Below are 18,617 nucleotides of genomic sequence, written 5' to 3' on the forward strand. Positions count from 1 at the left end.
TCAGAAAATAGAATGGATGGATGAATGGAATGTCAGGACTAAAGAGACTTAGAGATTACTGTATATCTCAACCTGGAAGCTGGGAGAGAGGAAGGCACTCCACAGGAGTCGCATGGAGCTTGAGCCAGACCTTGGCCACCATTATGATGTAGAGCTGCACACCCTGTGGCCCTTTCTACCCTGGAATCTAGAATATCACTCATTCATCAAATATTCATTGAGCTTCAACCATGTGCTAGGCCTCTCAGATACAGCAGCGCACATGCCAGCCAAGTCACCACTTCTGTGGAAGTTACGTTCCACTCGGCACCATAAAGCACAAAAGAAGGCAGTATATAGGCTTTGGCCTTCTATGTACCATTAAACAGTAAAAAACAAAGGAGCTGAACAAAAATGTCAAAAGGACAGTTTTACTGATATCACCCAACAAAAATGGACCATTCTCATGCTTTATTGATTGGTATGATCAGTGCCCGGTGGCTTCAAGGTGATCTGGAATTGTTTTCAGGATGTATTTGTAAATGAAAAAAGCAAGATGGAAAACAATTTTCTGTTTTAAATAAGAAGACAAAGGGAGGAAGGGAGGGGTGGAGTGATGGAACATGTGTATTGCGTAGAGTATTTCTAGGAGGACATAGGACAGTGCTTGCCTGGGGAGGGTGCCTGTGAGAAGCTACCAGGCTTACTCTTTTCCTTTTGTATCTTTTCAGTTTTACACCACATGCACACATATTCAAAAATGAAATAATTTTAAAATAAAGTGAACGCTTTCACTGTAAAAATTTAGAAAATACAAAAAGTATTTAAATCACTCATAATTGAATTACATAGTATTAATATATGTGGTCACATCATTGAGATTCTTCTTCATTTAATATGTGAACACTTCCCCATGTTTTTAAAAAATATTCACAAATATTTTAATGCCTGATTGGTATTTCACTGGTATTTCACTTGCATTAATTAAATATGTACAGACATCTCTGTTGTCCATTTAGGAACACATTTTGGTGTCTTTAGTTTTTGACTAGTATAAATAATACTGTGATAAACATCTTTGTACATTGATCTTCATGCACAACTGGGATTATTTTCTTAGAATAAGTTATTATAAGCTGATTTAGTAGACATACTGACTTTGTGGCTCAAGGATCTGGGAAAAAGTCGAGTTTTCTTGATGCATCTTGTCAAGTTACTCCCCAGAGAAGTCCTGACAGTTGACACTCTTATGAACAGTCTGAGAATGACCAACTCAGAGGATTCTTTATGTCCACAATTGCTGTTGACTTTAAAGAACAGAGTGAGGGAAGAATACAAATGTTGAAGAAAAACAAAACAATGTGCTTGCACTGCAGGTCAGAGAGCCCCCAGACACACACCCCAGGCCCACCTTTGGAACCGCTGTTCCCTGCGGGGATGCAGTGTGGCGGCCAGAGCTTGTCGGCTTGGGTGGTGTTTTCCAGGATTGGGCTTTGACCTTGGCACACTTCCCTCTCCAGCCAGGAGGGTCAGCTTCCTGCACCGATTAGCCAGGCAGAGGTGGGAGCCAGCGCCCAGGGTGTCTGTTCCTTTTAGCTGGAGCTGACCTCCATCCCACCGTGTCAGTTCTTAGCGGTAACAGGCAAGAACATCAGCACAGCAGCCTACAGTGGACAGAGCCTTTCGCAATAGTCCGGAGGAGTCGCTTGATCGTCCCCACAGACAGGAAAAGAGGGATAGTGGGAAGGCAGACAGACCGATTCACAATAATTTGAGGAGTATTACTGAACGTCAGTTTTGTGCTGGTTGAGAATCCAAGGATGGAGCAGCCAGAGCATGTGGCTTAGCTGCCAGGATTAGGCTTTTCAGTCTGGCGTGATGAAAATCCAAATAAAAATCCTTATTCTCCGGGAGCCAACACTCTAGTTGGAGGAAAGAGCTCAGACTACAGGGCTTGGGGAGATGGTGTGGCTGCACAGGGTCTGTTCCTTCCTGCAGGCAACAGGCATGTCGTGGAGGAAGAGGCTGGGCCTACGAGCTAGAGGGGCCCACCTGAGGTCTTTCTGAGTCGTGGTTATACGTTTACCTCACTGACCTCAGAGAGCTGTTGGGACAGTTAAGTGAGGTATGGAAAACAGAATGACTTGGTGAATATTATCTTTACTTATTGTCAGAATTACCATTTTTATTCTGTTATTACTGCTATGCAGCAGGCCATGCCCCTGTTCTGAAGCTTTGGGCAGTTTACCCAGAGGGAGAGTGCAGGACCGAAACGTCTGTGACCTGCAGAAGGAACCACCGCTGGGACTTTGGAGAGGTTTTTGTTGTTTGTTTCTTGCTGAGGATGAGGAGGAGACAAAGCACAACTAGGGCAATCTCTCTCAAGGCAGCCAAGGCCAGGCTGGGCGCGCCCTCTGCTGGAGCTTGGGGGGATTACCTTAGACAGAATGCAGCCCCACCTTTAACAGATGGGGTAACAGGCGCTATCTTGCCCAAGGTCCGGTGGCAGAACCAGGCTCACAACACAGGGTCACTCTCTTTTTCCTACTAATGGACACCTCCTTGTCTCCCATGCCTAATCTCTGAGTGCCCCCAATTTATCTCCAGGTGTCTCTTCTGAACTAGATATTGTGATGTCATTCTAGCCAGCCCTCCTCTCTCCCTCTCTCCGCCCCCCCCCCACACACACACACACACATTCCCTAAAGCACTTATCGAGCCCCACCCTGGGCACTTTGGGGCACATCTGCCAATATCACGTACCTTCTGAAAGCATTACACAATAACGTGAACGGATAAAATCTTTTACCTTTACAAAAACGGACCAATAAGAAAATAAAAGTATTGTCTCAGAAGGGAAAGGTCCCTTTAGTCCCAAAGAATCACACTTGACAGGTGGTTGTTTTTTTCTGCTCATATCTGCTATCTTTCACCACAGAAACTGGGTTTTATTTTAGGTGTTGTTTTGCAACCTACATTTTGCAGTTAGCAAGGGTTCTGAGATAAACTGTTATGTCAGTACTGGTCCATCTGGTGCGTTTCTTTTTATGAATACTTTATAACTCATGTAATGCCTAGCTTCCTGCTGGACATACAGGTGACTCCCTACGGTTCGCCATTACTGACCACATGCAGTAAACATCCTCACACTACAGAACACTGGCATTTTTCACATAATAGCAATACTTGTTGGTAAGGGTGCAGATAAATGGACAGTCTCATGTGCTGCTAATGGGAATATAAGTAGGAACGGTAATGAATTTATAAGGTTTTTTCCCCTCATTGTTTTTATCATTACCAGATGATTCTTGAACAATGTGTGGGTCCATTTACACGTGGATTTTTTTCAGTTGACCCACGCATTTCAGGCCTGTATTCTTCAGGGCCAGCTGGCAGTTGGGAATCTGAGTATGCTGAGGCTGACTTTGGTTATATGCGGATTATTGACTGCATGGGCAGTCGGATCCCCTACCTGTCCCACTGTGCGTTCGGGAAGGCAACTTGGAAATGTGTCAAAACAAAGTTTTAAAATTATTTCATCCTTCCATTTAGCTCAGCAATTCTAGGAATAAAGTAGTGTCTGTAATGGTGTGAAATTGAAAAGTACCTCCATGTTTTTTTTCTAGGGGACAGATCAAATCATGGTACAATGACATGTTTCAGAGTGTTCCAAAGAGTAGGCTATAAAAATACAATGTATAGTATGATCCCCACATAATTTTTCAAAAGTATATGGCTCTTTACATGTATGTTTCTCTCCTCTGTCTAGGCTATGTAACTAACCAGGGTTAGCCACCATCTCTGTGGCCTTGACTTCTAATCGCCTACCTCTCCTCCCCATGCCATACTCCATCTCTCTTTGGCCTCCTCTGCATTTCCCCTTGAAGGGCTCACAGCATCTCAGAGTTAATATGTCAAATGGAACTCTGAATCTTCACCTGCCATCACTCCCCAAAGTACTCCTCCTCTCAGGAAACCATACTTCTGTCCACCTACTTTTCATCTCAGAAAGCTCTCTTCCCCATCATTCAAACACCAGGTCCTGTTGATTCACCCTCCAAACTACATTTTTGTCAAGACATTGGTGTTGGAGACCAGAGCTATGTCTTCCCTGCCAGATGCACCTGGACTCACTGCCCTTCTGCCCTTGTCCCCACAGGCCTGAAGAACGATGCGACAGGCATGATGGAGGTCGAGTCCTCCTACTCGGACTTCATCTCCTGTGACCGGACAGGCCGTCGGAATGCGGTCCCTGACATCCAGGGAGACTCGGAGGCCGTGAGTGTGAGGAAGCTGGCTGGAGACATGGGCGAGCTGGCACTGGAGGGGGCAGGTCAGAATCCTTCAGCACTTTCGCACGTCTCCCTGTTTCCACGGCTAGACAGCCGCCACCCAGCCCTGTGGCTGCCACCTCATGCCCAAGTTCAGATACCAGGTGCTCAAAGGGGTTTTCTCTGACAGCTCTGATTGGCCCTCCCTGGTCACATGACTTCTCAGCACTCTGACGAGGGCTCCTGGGTTTAAATATGAGCTCCAGGAGAGCAGGGGCCTCTGTTCTGCTGGCAAAAGCAGGTGTTTGGCAACCACAGGCTGAATGAGTAAGTGGAGGAAACCACATCTGCTGTCCCCTCTGTGATGCCCCTCCCCACCATCTCCCTCCCTTCTTCCCCTCCTCCTTCCCCGGAGTATAGAACAGAGACGACTTTGTGGGGGCATGGGCCAACCCTGTCATGTTATTTAATCTGGACAAATACGTGCAGAGAAGTGGGTAGCTTGCTCAGGGTCACCAGCAAGTGAATGGGAACCTGGCTTCCCCCAGCACCCTGCCCAAGGGACACAACCCACATCCCTTCTCTGTTCTGTCAGCCCCCCTTACCACGTGGCCCACACTCCCCACCCAGGCACATGAGCTCCCCCCGTCTCACCTGCTCGCCTCAGCTCATCGTTCTCCCGTGGTGCTTCTGGTCCAGCCCGAGGAACGTACTTCTGTTCTCAAAAGCCCCTATGGGCTGAACACCATGCTTCCTCTGTCCAGCCCTCCCTGGCTTTCCCCCTCACTCTCAGAAACCCAGCTGCTCTGCCGAGAGGCCTTCCTTGACCACCCCCCTCTCAGGCAGGGCCAGGCACATCCTCTTGCTTCTAATCGCTCTCAGCACAGTGCCCCTTCTCCAGCTGTGAGCTTCTCCCACACAAGATCTTTGTCTTGTGCCCGTGGTGCCTGGCAACATTTGGAACTTGGTCGAGGTGCCTAGTCAATGGCTGTTCACTGTCCAGCTGCCACATGGGCATGCTGCCAGGGCTTCTGTATCCTCAGCTCTGGTGAGCTGTTTCAGTCTCCCTCTACCTCAGCAGTTGCAGCCACTTGTCATGGGCCCAGTCCCTTCTAAAACCTGTTTTCCCATCCAATTCAAACTCTCTGAGGTGTCTCCTAGCAGGTGCATTTTCCTTCCAGGGTGACTGGTATTAAAAAGGACCCGATAAAGGAATAGCGCTCACTCCAAGGAAGTGAAGCACTCATGGTGGAGTGCAGGCCAGACTGGCCGAGGAGCCCTGCTCTGAGCAGTTTCCGCAGGCAGCCCCTCCGTGCTCAGTCCGGCACTCTCTGGAGTGGCAATCCAGAGAATCTGATCCCACTGCTCAGAATGTTTGCTTAAAGCTTCCCCAGGAAACTGATGCACAGCATGCTAAGTGCAAACCTTGTCTTCCCTGATATTTCCTTATGTGAGGAGCACAAATCTTTCCTTCCTTGGCCTTATAAGGACAAGGCCTGAAGAAATGAGGACACTGTCTGGCAGGGGGTAACTGTGACACATCTTCAAATGGTGCTCTGAAATGAGCCCCAAAAGTCCCAAGGGTGCTGGTTGGAGAGGAAAGTGCTTAAGGCCCTTCTCCTCGGGCCAGGAGAGCCGGAACTGGCACAGAGGAAGCATTACCATTGGTTGAGACATTCTCATGTGTCAAATGGTCACATGCAGGCCCAGCACACCCCTTCATGAACAGGCAGAGGTGTCATCATCCTCACTTTATGGATCAGGAAGCAGAGGCTCAGAGAGATTAAATGTTGTCCAGGATTCCACAGCAAGGAAATGGCAGAGCAGAGATTACTATGGAATCTAACAAGATGTTTTCTACCTGCTGGAGCAGGAGGCTCAGGGCCAAATAAGGCATTGCAAGCTGGGAAACTTGCCCAAAGTGCCATCTAAATTGTCAGGCTTCTGGAGGGGCCAGAAGGACCCTCTGGGACCAAGCCTTTGCTACGAGCACCACCCAGGATAGGAGGTAGCCTGGCAGAGAGACAGATGTCCAAATTCTGCCTGCACCACTTGCTCCTACTAACACCTGCTTCCCAAGACTCCTGCAAGGGCAAAATGATGCCGTGTTGATGACGACAGGCCTTTATAAAGCCCAGCGATGCTGCTTGGCAGGAGTTGAACTTCCTGGAAAGGACACTGGCTCCCTCCATCACTTGATCTCAGGCAAATCAATTCACCTCTCTGAGCCTCAGTTTTCTCACCTGTATCAAGCCCCTAATCACACCCCAGGCTGCTGGGTGGGTTGCATGGAGCTCGGTACAGGGTGGTGGTTCTTAGTCATGGGAAAGGCTTAGACTGAGGATGCAAAGACAGAGGCCAGAGAGGGAGGTTCAGCTGGTCTGGTGAGGACACCGCAGAATGAAACAGTCGCAGGCTCCACCCCTAACTCTGATGCAGGCCATACCCTGGTACTCTCCCGAGCTGGCCTAGTCTGATGCCTTTTTCTGTCTTCTAAGAACTACCATTCACTGAGCACCTGTTACTTGCTGGGACCTCCCATTTGCCCTCTCCTCCTGGAGAACCTGCACAGCCCTTCGCCTGTTGCTTTTAGTATCCATCCATGATCCTGGCCTTTAATTGATTTAATGATGCTAATAGTGCCACATGCATTTTCTTTGTAAGCATTGAGATGTTAGAGACAAGGCTCCAGTTCCCTTCGGCTGCCATCACCTCTCAGCCAGCTCTTATCCTGCACCCAGGGCTCATCCACTGTTACCATTTTGGCTGGGCCCTTCCCTATCTCCTGTGCTTTACATTTGTGTATATGTTCCTCTTCCTCTTCTCTCCAGACGGACAGGTGGAGGCAGGTGCCCCAGACAAGGAGGCTAGCAACCAGCCTGAGAGCAGTGACGGGACCACCTCATCTTGAGTCTGACCTTGCCCAAGGAGGCTGGAAGAGAGACCTGCTGTCCCCACCTGGACAGGGAGTCCTGGCACTGGCCCAACAGCCTCTTCTGAGCCCCGTGTTCCAGGCAAGCAAGGTCAGACCGAGGCACCCCCAGAGGCCCTCACCCTGGGAAGGCCCTCTTCCCACACCCACAGGCTCCACGCTACCACCTCCTCACCGTGCCCAGGTACACTTTTAAGACACTATAACCACAGGATGTTATTTATTCATTGGGCACTGAGACTCGGGCTGGGTCCTGCTCACCTGGGTGAGCACCCACCCAAGGCAGCTCTTCTCCTAGGCGACCTGGGCAGGGACCATGTCCCAGTTCTGCCCCCTCTTCTCCAAAACCAACCATCTAGGTCAAGACCTTCTGATCTGATCCCTTTTTTAAAAAAGAAACTTTAAAAAAGTTGTAAACCTTTTTCAGCATAGAGGGAAGGAGCTGACAATTCACTTTTTTGTGAAAGCCATTTTAATCTAAATTCCACGTGTCTATGCAGCTGAGGTTCCCTCCTGGAGCTTTACAGATCCAGTTTTAGGGAAGGGATTTTTGTGCTCAAAACTACCTGATCAACTCTGTCCTTCCTTTCTACCAAGATAAATAACACCTGGGACCCAGGAAATAAATGCTGGTGATTTGTGTGACTGGTTTAAGATTATTATTTCTCTGTTAAATAGCAAAAGCAGGGGCTAGGCCACGTCCACAGTTGGCTACAATCCGTTGCTGCCTCAGCTCCCACAGAAAGAAAATACCTGAGCAGATGCTGGTGTCCGAGGGTCTTCTTCCCTCTTACCCTCTCTCTCACCAGTCCAGCTTCAGGAACCTAGAACGGCAGGGGCTGAGAGTTCAGGGAACCTGTAAGCAGACAACTCCTAGAGAGAAGCCTGGCTGCTTCGGGAGGGCGGGCAGGCGTGGGCCCTCCCCCCAGCACGGGAGCTCTGGCTTCCCAGTCACACCCGCTACTGGGCAGGCTGCCCTAGACGCTCCTCTCTCTCACCCCGCCCAGTCGTCCTGCCCAAGACCATGCATCACGTGCTGCACGACACCAGCCGTTGGCTTCTTTATTGAGCACCGGCTTTTCCACATAAACCACCAGAGGAGGAGGGTTTCATACCCAGAGGAGGGACTTGACCATCCACGCTGTGTGGGGGTCAGCAGGGGCACACAGGCTTCAAGTAGCATCAGTGCTGACTATGGAAATCATGGTCTTCCCAGAGGAGGAAAGGTGGGTGTCCCTTGACCCCCCAGAGCTATGAAGTCTCCATCCACAGGGTGCGGCTCGGAGCGGCGCCTGCGATGCCTTCACGGTTGCTGCCCTGCTGACCGGGTCAGAGAAGCAGGAAGATTAGGCAAGTCCCAGTCCCCAGGGCATAAAATCACAGAACATTAGAGCCACAGGCGTCCCCTGCAGAGACTTAGAGCCCGAGAATGCCAAGCCACACAGGAAGGAGCGGAACAACGAAGACCTTCAAAAAGTCTCCCCCCTCAGACCAGCCTCAAGACAGCATTACACAGAAGGTAGGCCAGGGTGGGGAAAGGCTGCCCCAGCCAGGGCCTGTGCCCAGGCGCCATTACAAGTCCTTGGTGCTACCAAGAGAGGACGTCTTGCCAGGGGTCCCACAGAAAGCTAAACGAGCCAGGCAGTCAGTGTCCCAGAAGCGCAGACAGGAACATACCTGCAGAGGCCGAAGGTGGCATCCCGTAGGCTTTATAGAGCAGATCCAGTAGCTCCCTCTTTTCATCTTCTGGGAGGAAACTGGACTTTGCCGCATTGATATTCTGGAAGGGCCACAATGGCAGACAACATGGAACCAGAGAATGTGGAAGGGATCCTGTGGCAATCTCGTGATAGTCCGCTCTCTTCACTGAACGCGGGCAGTTGATTAAGCTCGGAGAGGAAGGGACTTGTCCACGGTAAGGTGAATAACTGCCAGAGCAGAGACCTTGCCGTTTTGTGATCTCAAAGTGGCACTCCAACTAGCCCTAGCCCTAGCCCAGCCAGTGTGGCTCAGTGGTTGAGCATCAACCTATGAACCAGGAGGTCATGGTTTGATTCCTGGTCAGGGCACATGCCTAGGTTGTAGGTTCAATCCCCAGTGTGGGGCATGCAGGAGGCAACCAATTACTGATTCTTTCATATCATTGATGTTTCTCTCCCTCTCCTTTCCTCTCTAAAATCAATAAAAATATTTTTAAAAAATTTTTTAAAGTGGCACTCCATGATACAGTAATGTGAGAATGAAGTTGGAGAAACTTTGAGAGGCAGGGTGGGATGTAGGGGGCCAAAGAGATAGTCCTGCAGAGACAGGCTTGGGAAAGTGTAACATCTAAAAATCAAGAGCTCAACCCTGGGGTCTGTGAACGGCTTGAAAGTGCAGAATTTTATAGCTGACCACACTTCTTTGGGGAGAGGGTGGGTGGCTTTCATCAGAGTCTTTGAGGACAAGCAAAGGATGAAACACCTGGTCCCAGGTCAGTACGTCACTCTGTGGAAGGCATCTAACTAGATCTGGCTTGGCTTGACCTATTAAGGTAAACCACTCCTCATCCTCAGAGGTTCCAGGCCCTGCAGGCCTCACAGTCCCGGAGCCCAGAGTCAAGGCCGACAGGGCCCACACCCACTCACCAGTCTCTTAAACTCCTCTTCGGTAAAGCCCATCTTCTGTTTGGTCATCTGGTAATCAGTGTCCAGGGTAGACTTGAAGATGAGCGGGTCATCCGTGTTTAGCGAGTAGTTAGCCTGGTCCTTCTTGAACCTAGATGTGGGGGAAGAGCCTCCCTTTACTCTCTTGTGAACAGTCACTGCCTATCGACCCTGACATCCTCCTTGAGCCTCACATCATCTTTAAACACACCTGGGAGATCTCCTCAGGCAGAGGAAGAAACAAATTCAGAGAACTTGGGTGACTTATGCAAGGCCACATAACTAGGAACTCAAGACAAGCCATCTGATCAAGCCAGAACCAGGCAACGGGGGAAGAGGGGGTGCTAGAATGGTGGCTTGGGGAGACACAGCACCCCTCTACAGCTACCACCCTCTCTAGCCATCCCCTTCACAGCCAACGTTCTGGGAGAATTGTCAGTGCCCTAGCCCTAGCCTAACCCTAACCGTCCTTAATCCCGCTGGGCTCTGCTTCTCTAGAAACTTCATGGCACAGTCCCTGCCCACGGTCTTAGCCCAGTGGACCTTCCGGCTCTTACTGCACTGTTGACTGTTCATGGAACCCTTTCCCTCGAATTCCCAGACACCACACTTTGGCTTTCCTCCTGCCTGCCCCATAACTGTCACTTCCTCCTGGGTTCTCTGTTAGGCCCTCTTCCTCCCCATCTCTGTAGGCCATCACTTCTCTCTTCAACCCCCATGTCTGGGTAGATGGCTCTTGAATTTTTCCACAGCCCACAGGCTGTACGCCCATGTGCCTCCAAGAACCTCTCCGGATAAGCCACGTACTGCACACTCCTCTTCCCTAAAGCTGAGCTCAGCACCCCCTTGTAATCAACATCGGAGCCCGAGCACCTTCCCTCCGCATAAGCTTGGCAGACAGGCCAGTGCTGGCCTGACCGTGATCACCCCGAGTTCTTGCCGTCCTCATCCTGGGTCAGGGACAGGTGGCTTTGCCCTCCCAAGGCCTGATGCCACCCCTAGGGCTTAGACAAAGGACGGCCTGAAGACGGGCCACGGCTGTGCGTTGGACTGCGGGGTGGAGCAGTGTGGGATGGGACAGGCCTCCAGGGAAAAGCTTCAGGATGGTGCTTGTGGGAATGCCCAGAGGAGCCAAGAGAGCCCACGTGAGCAGGAGGCACTCATCCTCCTGACCCCTCGGAGGCAGGGTCTGGACTGCCAGTTTCTCTTGGGGCAGCAGGACATCCTGGTGTAGCTCAATGGGCTACAGGGCCCCCAGCTCTGCTATGTAGTCAGGTTACAGCACATCCGAGCTTTGGAGTCCTCATTTGTAAGACAAGGATAGTAAACCTGCTTCTCAAGGATTCAGACAGATTTTGTATCAGGAGACCCAGCACAGCTGGTGCCCAGTCCCTGCATTTTCTGCCACCATGTGCTCTCCTGGTACAAGACTGAACCGGCCCCAGGGGAGCGAGCCTCACCGAACGACTGCGTGCTCCGTGTCCGGCTTCCAGGAGCCCGTGAGGTAGCTGGACCAGGGGCAGACCTGGAAGAGTAAGCAGGCGTGTGGCTGGCATAGACATCCCAGGGTGCTCGGCCTACGCCCCCATGCCCCGGGCCTGGAGCCACCTATTCGGGCCATGGTCACACTGGCCTCCCTGTTGCCGACTCCCATGAGCCATCCGTCCCAGTCTTCCACCACCTGGCAGCTTGAGTGCCCACTCTCCTTCGGCTCCCAGGCCCCTCCTAGCTTCCCACCTCAAAGTGCATGTTCTTCTCCAGCAGCCTTTTGTACAGGGCCTCATCCTCCACGGTGTGGTAGCCATGTCCCACCCTCTCTGTCTGGAGCCTGTCCACAGCCTGCAGGGAAGCAGATGGGAGTCCAGTGAGGGGAGGCGGGCATAGGGAGAGGGCCCGCAGCCTGCCGGCCGCTGGCCGCCTCACCTCTTTCACCATCTCTGCAGAGCCAGCCTCCCCAGCGTGGACTGTGCGGTGAATGCCGCTCTTCACAGCCTCCTGGAAGGACAAGAGCCAGGTTGTGGGTGCCTCAGGGAGGGCCCCAGCGATGCCCCCCGCAGGCTCAGGAAAGTAAGGAACATGACCAAGGTCAAACAGCTGGGAAGTGGGAAGCCAGGCTCTGAACCCGGGCAGTGATTGTCCGGAGCCCCACTCACAACCCTGCACCTCACTCCTTCCACAGAAGGCTGAGCCGTCTGCCCCAGACAGGCCCAGCAAAGAGACCATCTCGCTTAAGGTCACAGCAAATCACAGGCAGAAAGACTCCCAACAGCAAGTGGGGTCTTTTCTTTACACCAAATTCACACCCCTAGAGCCCCCAGGCCCAACTAAGACGCTTGGGAACCCAGGAGACCTCACACGGTGCAGTCCGTGTGACTTCTCCCTACTGTGGGCAGAGCCAGGCTGCTTTCTCCCAGAGCCTCCAGGGACAGTCCCCTGCTCCGTCCCCCAGGACCCACCTCGTAGGCCTTCAAGTGTCCAGGGAAGAGGCTGCTCCCTTCGATGGTCTCATCCCCAGCCAGATCGATGCCCACCACGGTCTGCTGCTGGTACTTCTTACACAGCTCCACCACCTCGGGGGACCAGTCTGTGGGCGAGATGCCCACGGGCCTCTGTCAGCAGCTGCTGCCGTGGAACAATTCTTCCCAAACGCCTGCTTGCTGCCCCATCCCACTCACCCTCCACCGAGGCCAGCACATGACAGAGGGCCCAGGGTCCTGTCTTCAAATCCTGACTACCACAGCCTAACCACATGGCCTCAGCAAACTGCTCCACCCCGTGCCTCAGCTTCCTCTCAGAGAGACACCCCCAGCGACTGCACAGGGTCTTGGCAAGGCTGTGCCGAGATGCTGTGTGTAGCACTGAGGGCAGGGCCTGGGCTCCATACACGGCCATGGCTGTTCTCTCATTTGTCCCCACAACAGCCCTCAAGGAGGGCTCATCCCCACTTAGACGAGGAGAGGGAGGCCCACACAGTTTAATATTTAAATCTAACACATGACTCTGGCATTACTAACCATATTGCTAAGGAACTGTGGACTCTTAACCGGCAAACACATCATTGAGTGTTTTAAAATGAATGGAAAATCACAGGCTTTGGAACAAATGGCCCTGGGTTCAAATCGGAGCTTTTGGCCTTCCTGATTGAAGAGCAAGAGGCTTCCCCTCTCTGTTTTCTCATCTGTCAAATGGGATAAACAACGGCAGTTCTCACAGGCTGCTGCGAGGATTGGAGAAAATACAGGTAAGTCGCTATGTGCAGGTGGGCCTGGCAGGCTGGCACTAACGTTGCTGTGGTCCTCACAGTGGACAGTGTGTACCTGAGGTCAGGGAGGTGATGGGACTTGCCCAAGGCCATACAGTGGGGCTCTGCACTTGAATGTTCCCTGGAGGCTTGATCAGTGTCAGTCACAAGGGAGACCCCTCAGGTCCCAGAGGTCAGACCTACTCATAGGTCCTGTGGCCTGAACCACAAGAGGCCTGGCCCACAGGGTCTCAAGGGCGAACCGTGGGCTGATCAGAGCCTGGCTTAGCTTGTTTTCTGTTGTTCAGGCTCCTTTGGTTTTGAACCGCCTACAGGTCAGGTGGCTGTGTGCCTGGTCTCCCCAGGGAGAAAAGTCTGCTGCCAGAAGCCCTGAGCCTGCCCAGGAGGACTCTGACGACTCCAGGAAGCCCTAAGGTGCAGCTGATGGGCTCAAGGGGATACCAGGTGGCAGGGGTGCAGCCCCAGCACCGGCCAGGAGGTTGGGCTGGTAAGATGTGCAGCCCAGGGCAGGGCCGAGGTCACACTCACTAGGCTTGTGGCGCATGCAGCAGAGGATGGACCGCACCTTCACCCTGAAGTCTCGCTCTCCCTCCTGGAGGCCCTGGTTCACTAGGGACACCACCTCGTCTGGGGTGACGTCCCCTCTGTGTGGAGAGAGGAGTAGGGATGGGCCTGGGACAAAGGAAGGTCTGAAGGACAGCCCTGGGACTGGGTCAGAGGAGGGGAGGAAGGGAGCGGGAGAGGGAGGAGGGAGGGAAGAGGACTCTTCCAGGAGACGTCCCCTCTCCTCACCCACCCACTGCCTCTGAGAAAACACTGAGGGAGCCGGCCCAAGCCCTAGCACACCCCCTCCGGCTTCCTTGGAACTGCCAGCACTTCCAGACCTAGGGGTGGGGGTGGCGGGGTGTGTGTGTGGGGGGGGGGGGGGGTGGGTGGGTGTGTGTGTGTGTGTGTGTGTGTGTGTGTGTGTGTGTGTGTGTGTTGTGTCTGTTTGTGTGTTGGGGGTGGGGGGGTGGCTCAGACACTCACGGCCCTGCCCCCAGATGGGGATCATTGCTGAGCTCACCGGGTATGAGTCCCACTTGTTCACTTGTGTCAGAGTCATGACTAGAAGGGGCAGAGTGGTTGGCTGATAGCACTTCTAGATCCCTGGAGGTCCAGGCAAGGGGCAGGAATGGGCCAGACTCACTTCAGTTACAGGGTCAGAGCAGGACCCTGGAAGTCACTGGATAAGTAGTGACTGCAGGCCTGTGTCTAGGGTTAGGGGTGACAAAATGCCACACGCTTTCTCCCAAAGTTAAAGCATACGCCCAGGTGAGGGATGGGAACCCTCTCTCTCAGGACAGAGTTAAGTCCATCTTTGCAAGGCCCCAGACCAGATCAGGGGGCAAGATCAAAGTCTTGTTGGGTCAGGGCCTCCCAACAGTCTGTTCCTCCAAAGTCTTGTTGGGTCAGGGCCTCCCAACAGTCTGTCCCTCGGGTCCCAGGTTGGGCCACCCGCCCCAGCCTTGGCGCAGCCCCCCTGCGCGGTCACTCACTTGGCCTGGTTCCAGGGGATCGGCTCCACTTTGTCGTTGGCCAGCAGGTGTGGGCTGTAACGCACCTCCACGTACACCACGCCCTCCTTGGCCTTCATCTCAACGAACTCATAGGCGATCCTTTTGATGGCCTCCCGGCAGCCCCTGGGAAGGGAAGGGAGCACTTGGGACAGCCCTCTCCAATGTCCTTTCAGAGCTCCAGGAACAAGACTGGCCCCAACCCTTGGCAGATCAAACCCACTTCTGGCCCCAATCCTTCTCCTCCAGTGCCAGCTCTGGGCCTCTGCTGGAGAAGATCCTAGAAGCACGGCCAGTCCTGTCAGCTCTGCTTTCAAATTACCAGTTCTTGTCCCCTTCACCCTGGTTCTCACCCCGTGTCTAACTGGTCTCCACTTCCCTGTGCCTTTCCTCACAGCAGACAGAGCCGTCTACAAATCAGAGCATATCGCTCCTCTGCTCTGCACCCCGAGGGCTTCATCGTGTGGAATGAAATCTCCGTCTGTATATCCCTCCCCGCCACCCCCTCCAGCCTCCCTAGCTCTTTCTGTCAAAGAGACAGTCGAGCTTGTTCCCACATCTGGGCCTTTGTGTCTGTAGCTCCCCAGCCTCCATGGTCTTTCACCAGATCGTCCTGTGCTCACTCCCCCTCTCCACTCAGGCCCCAGCTCCAGTCTCACCTCCTCAGAGAGGCCTCCCCGACCACCTTATCTTAAAAAGGCTCACTGGCGTTCTCCGCCCCTTCCCTGAACTTCACTGGTTTATTAGCCAGTTTCCATCTCCCCTACAGAATGCAGTCGCCATGGCACAAGGACTCCTCCATCTGTCTGGACACTGATATGCTCCCTCAGCCGAGGCCAGAACCTAGGACATAGTGGCCACTCGCTGTTTGCTGAGTGATGGAGGTAGGCCAGCAGGGAAGAGAAGTAAGAGAGAAGGACATACACGGGCCACAAGAGCAAAAATAGACAAGTGGGATTGCATCACACTGAAAGCTGCACAGCAGAGGGAACTCGGCAGGGAAAGAGAAGCTCCGGAATGGGAGAAAGGGTTTGCCAACCAGATACCTGCTAAGGAGCTAATAGCCAAAAAATACAAAGAGATCCTATAGCCCGGCTGGCGTGGCTCCGGGGTTGAGTGTCAATCTATGAACCAGGAGGTCATGGTTTGATTCCAGGTCAGGGCACATGCCTAGGTTGTGGGCTCAGTCCCCAGTGTGGGGTGTGCAGGAGGCAGCCAATCAGTGATTCCCTTTCATCATTGATGTTTCTAGCTCTCCCTCTCCTTTCCTCTCTGAAATCAATAAAAATATATTTTAAAAAAGAGAGAAAAGGACACAGATGGACAAATCTGGAGGGAACTCTGGGGTGGGGAAGATACCTGGGACTCAGACTTGAATCCTGGTTCCCATACTTATCCTGCTGCATGACCCCAGTTAGTCACCTCTGACACATCCATCAAAGGGTTATTGTGAGGACAAATGAGTTAAACCTCATAAACCTCATAAAAGTCACCTGAGTCAGTGCTTGGAACAGAACAGACATGCTCAGTATTTTAACTTATTTCTGAATGTGGGCTCCAGAAGCAAGGCGCAAACTAACCTGCCAGGGCCACTGTGTGATCAGTTGACAGGGGACCTGCCTTAGCTGGGCATTTCCACCAGGAAGCATGAAAGGGATGGGTTACTAGAAAGCAGACTGTGAGAGGTGCCCTGGGGAAATGGGCCGCTCCCAGGGAGGGTCGTGGAAGGACCTGTGCTTTGGAGAGCCAGGATGAGGATGGGCAGCTGCTGTGGGAAATCCCTGGGGGCGGGGCCAGCCCTGGGGAGGGAGGTGGCCTCCCAGGGAGAGGGTCCTTATCTCCCCGATGGCTGGGGGCTCCTTCACTGCTCTGAGGGCAGGGGATACAGCAAGCCAGGTGGACAAAATCCCTACCCTCATAGAGCGCATAGCCTAGCAAGAGGGACTGGGAAGGAAAGAAGTAAAATATAAAATATATCCTAGGTCAGACGGTGAGAAGTTTGTTTGTTTTTTGTTTTTTTTAACATATTTTATTGATATTTTACAGAGAGGAAGGGAGAGGGATAGAGAGCTAGAAACATCGATGAGAGAGAAACATCGATCAGCTGCCTCCTGCACACCCCCCACTGGGGATGTGCCCGCAACCAAGGTACATGCCCTTGACCAGAATCGAACCCGGGACCCTTCAGTCCGCAGGCCGACGCTCTATCCACTGAGCCAAACCGGTTTCGGCCGGTGAGAAGTTTTATGGGTACACATAAAGCAGGGCCAGGGGCATGGAATGTGAGGGGGAGGGACTGCAGTTTTCAGTGGTGTGATCAGGAAGGCCTCACAGAGAGTGACATGAGCAGAGACGTGAAGGCGAGGAAGTGAGTGCTAGGGCCTCTAAGGAACAGTGTTCCGGGCAGAGGGAACAGCAATGGCAGAGGACCTGAGGTGTGGGGGTGAGTGCTGCCCGAGGTGCCACAGGAGGCCAATGTGGCTAGACAGGGGGAGCCAAGCGGCGAGTGGCAGGAGCGGAAGGCTTCCATCGGACCCCTGTGCGTGCTGCAAGGGGGTCAAAAGTCAGAGTCTCGAGGGCCATGGCCCCAAATAGCCAGGCAGCTCTGCAGGAGGTGCTGTCTAGCAGCCTGGGTGGGCTGGGACTTCAGGGAGCTGGGCCTCTGTCACATGGCCAGAGAGAGAGGGGCTGCCTCGGTGGCACAGGAGAGGTGCCCAGGCCTGCTCATACGTTCTGGTGGCGGCAGGTCCTCCAGGGAGGTGGTATGTGTCTGCTTACTGGAGGCGAGGATGGGACACTCAGTGCCTTCCAGGCTGAGCCCAAAGGCTTCCAGCAACAAGTCGGCCACCTTGCCACACATGTTCCTTCCTAAGGACTGCTCGTACCTGCTTTGCCACTTACCCAGCCAATGTCTCTGTTCTGTCTCACACACCTTCACTGCTCCTCCAATAGCCAGTGCTGGGCCCACCCTCCAAGCCTTCCTCAAGCCTAGCCCTCTGGACAGTATCACACCCTCTCTGTCCCAAGGCTGGGTCCATACTTCCTCCTCCAGGCAGCCCTTCCTGACTGCCCCCTGCCCCCTTGTCTCTCCCTGTCCCGAGCTCCTGCAGCACCAACTGCCAAAGCTGATTCTCGCCTGCCTTGGAAGCTCTGCCTCTTGCCAGGAAGCTCAAGGTGGCACCGAGGCGAGACTCGGCTTTATCCCCTGCCAGCTGTGGGGTCCTGGGCAAGCCCCTTTACTTCCCTGAGCCTTCATTCCCTCCTCTGGAAAGGAGTAAGTTTACCCAGCGGACGACTACAGAAAGTATAGTTCTGTGAGCTGTGCAAATATTATGTTCATCTATGAGAGAGTCTGCTATGAAAAAAATGGAAGGAATGCCACGTGACATAAAAGCACCAGTGCCTGTCAGTGAAGGTGGCGGCTGTCTCCACAGTGAGAGGGCGAGTGCGAGGACAGCACCGTGTCCGGCCCAAACTCCAGCCCCGGGAGGCAGACGGGATCACAAGGCCACTGTGTGAATGAGGGGCCTGAGGACCAGAGGCAATGTGCCCAGCATCACCTCATGAGATTGAGACAAGGACCTGTGTTCCTAACCCCCACATTGTGTCACTTCTCTATAGAAGTTGTATGTCAGTCCATCACACCCACTTTCCAGAGAGGAAAACCAAGGCCCAAAGGCATGGAGAGAGTCAAGCAAGTATACACAATGGTGACCAGCAGGGCTGGGGTCTCCACCCCATGCGCTGAGGTGCAGGCCTGGGGCTGGCAGCCCATCCTGGGCACAGGATGGACTCTGACCCGGGCCCGAGGGTGGGGGACTCACGCGATGGCAGGCATGTAGTAGTTGAACTTGGCCAGGAAGTCCGCGAGGGTGAGTGGCTTGTCCATGCCAATGATGTTCTTCAGATCCTCAGCTGTGTTAGCAGGGAGGGCGACCCCTCTCTTCCTGGGAACAAAACATGAGGGTGACG

At 53.1% G+C, this 18,617-nt stretch overlaps 2 protein-coding genes across 16 annotated transcripts in view; one reads left to right on the forward strand and one right to left on the reverse strand.

Annotated features, from left to right (window-relative positions):
- Positions 1 to 7,824, forward strand: part of PKIG (cAMP-dependent protein kinase inhibitor gamma) — an 83,970-nt gene extending 76,146 nt beyond the window's left edge. For 4 of the 5 annotated variants that reach the window (XM_080685767.1, XM_080685769.1, XM_080685768.1 and 1 more), the window contains exons 3-4: positions 4,139 to 4,312; positions 7,082 to 7,824. In XM_080685767.1, coding sequence (XP_080541893.1) covers positions 4,162 to 4,312; positions 7,082 to 7,161 — 231 coding nt within the window. In that variant the 5' untranslated portion in view covers positions 4,139 to 4,161 and the 3' untranslated portion in view covers positions 7,162 to 7,824. The remainder of the gene's footprint in view (positions 1 to 4,138; positions 4,313 to 7,081) is intronic. The other variant, XM_080685771.1, reaches the window with a different exon arrangement.
- A 1-nt stretch (position 7,825) lies between these two features.
- The window catches only part of ADA (adenosine deaminase), a 107,860-nt gene continuing 97,068 nt past the window's right edge, over positions 7,826 to 18,617 (reverse strand). For 4 of the 11 annotated variants that reach the window (XM_080685754.1, XM_080685760.1, XM_080685758.1 and 1 more), the window contains exons 3-12: positions 18,470 to 18,592; positions 14,628 to 14,771; positions 13,618 to 13,733; positions 12,284 to 12,411; positions 11,751 to 11,822; positions 11,565 to 11,666; positions 11,288 to 11,352; positions 9,810 to 9,939; positions 8,860 to 8,962; positions 7,926 to 8,499 (exon numbers count right to left, since the gene is read on the reverse strand). In XM_080685754.1, the coding sequence (XP_080541880.1) occupies positions 8,486 to 8,499; positions 8,860 to 8,962; positions 9,810 to 9,939; positions 11,288 to 11,352; positions 11,565 to 11,666; positions 11,751 to 11,822; positions 12,284 to 12,411; positions 13,618 to 13,733; positions 14,628 to 14,771; positions 18,470 to 18,534 (939 nt within the window). In that variant the 5' untranslated portion in view covers positions 18,535 to 18,592 and the 3' untranslated portion in view covers positions 7,926 to 8,485. Of the gene's footprint in view, positions 9,111 to 9,809; positions 9,940 to 11,287; positions 11,353 to 11,564; positions 11,823 to 12,283; positions 12,412 to 13,617; positions 13,734 to 14,627; positions 14,772 to 18,469; positions 18,593 to 18,617 lie in introns of all 11 variants that reach the window. The other 7 variants (XR_013961499.1, XR_013961500.1, XM_080685757.1 and 4 more) reach the window with 5 other exon arrangements.

This window comes from Plecotus auritus (assembly GCF_963455305.1).
Source record: "Plecotus auritus genome assembly, chromosome: 8".
Taxonomy (NCBI): domain Eukaryota; kingdom Metazoa; phylum Chordata; class Mammalia; order Chiroptera; family Vespertilionidae; genus Plecotus; species Plecotus auritus.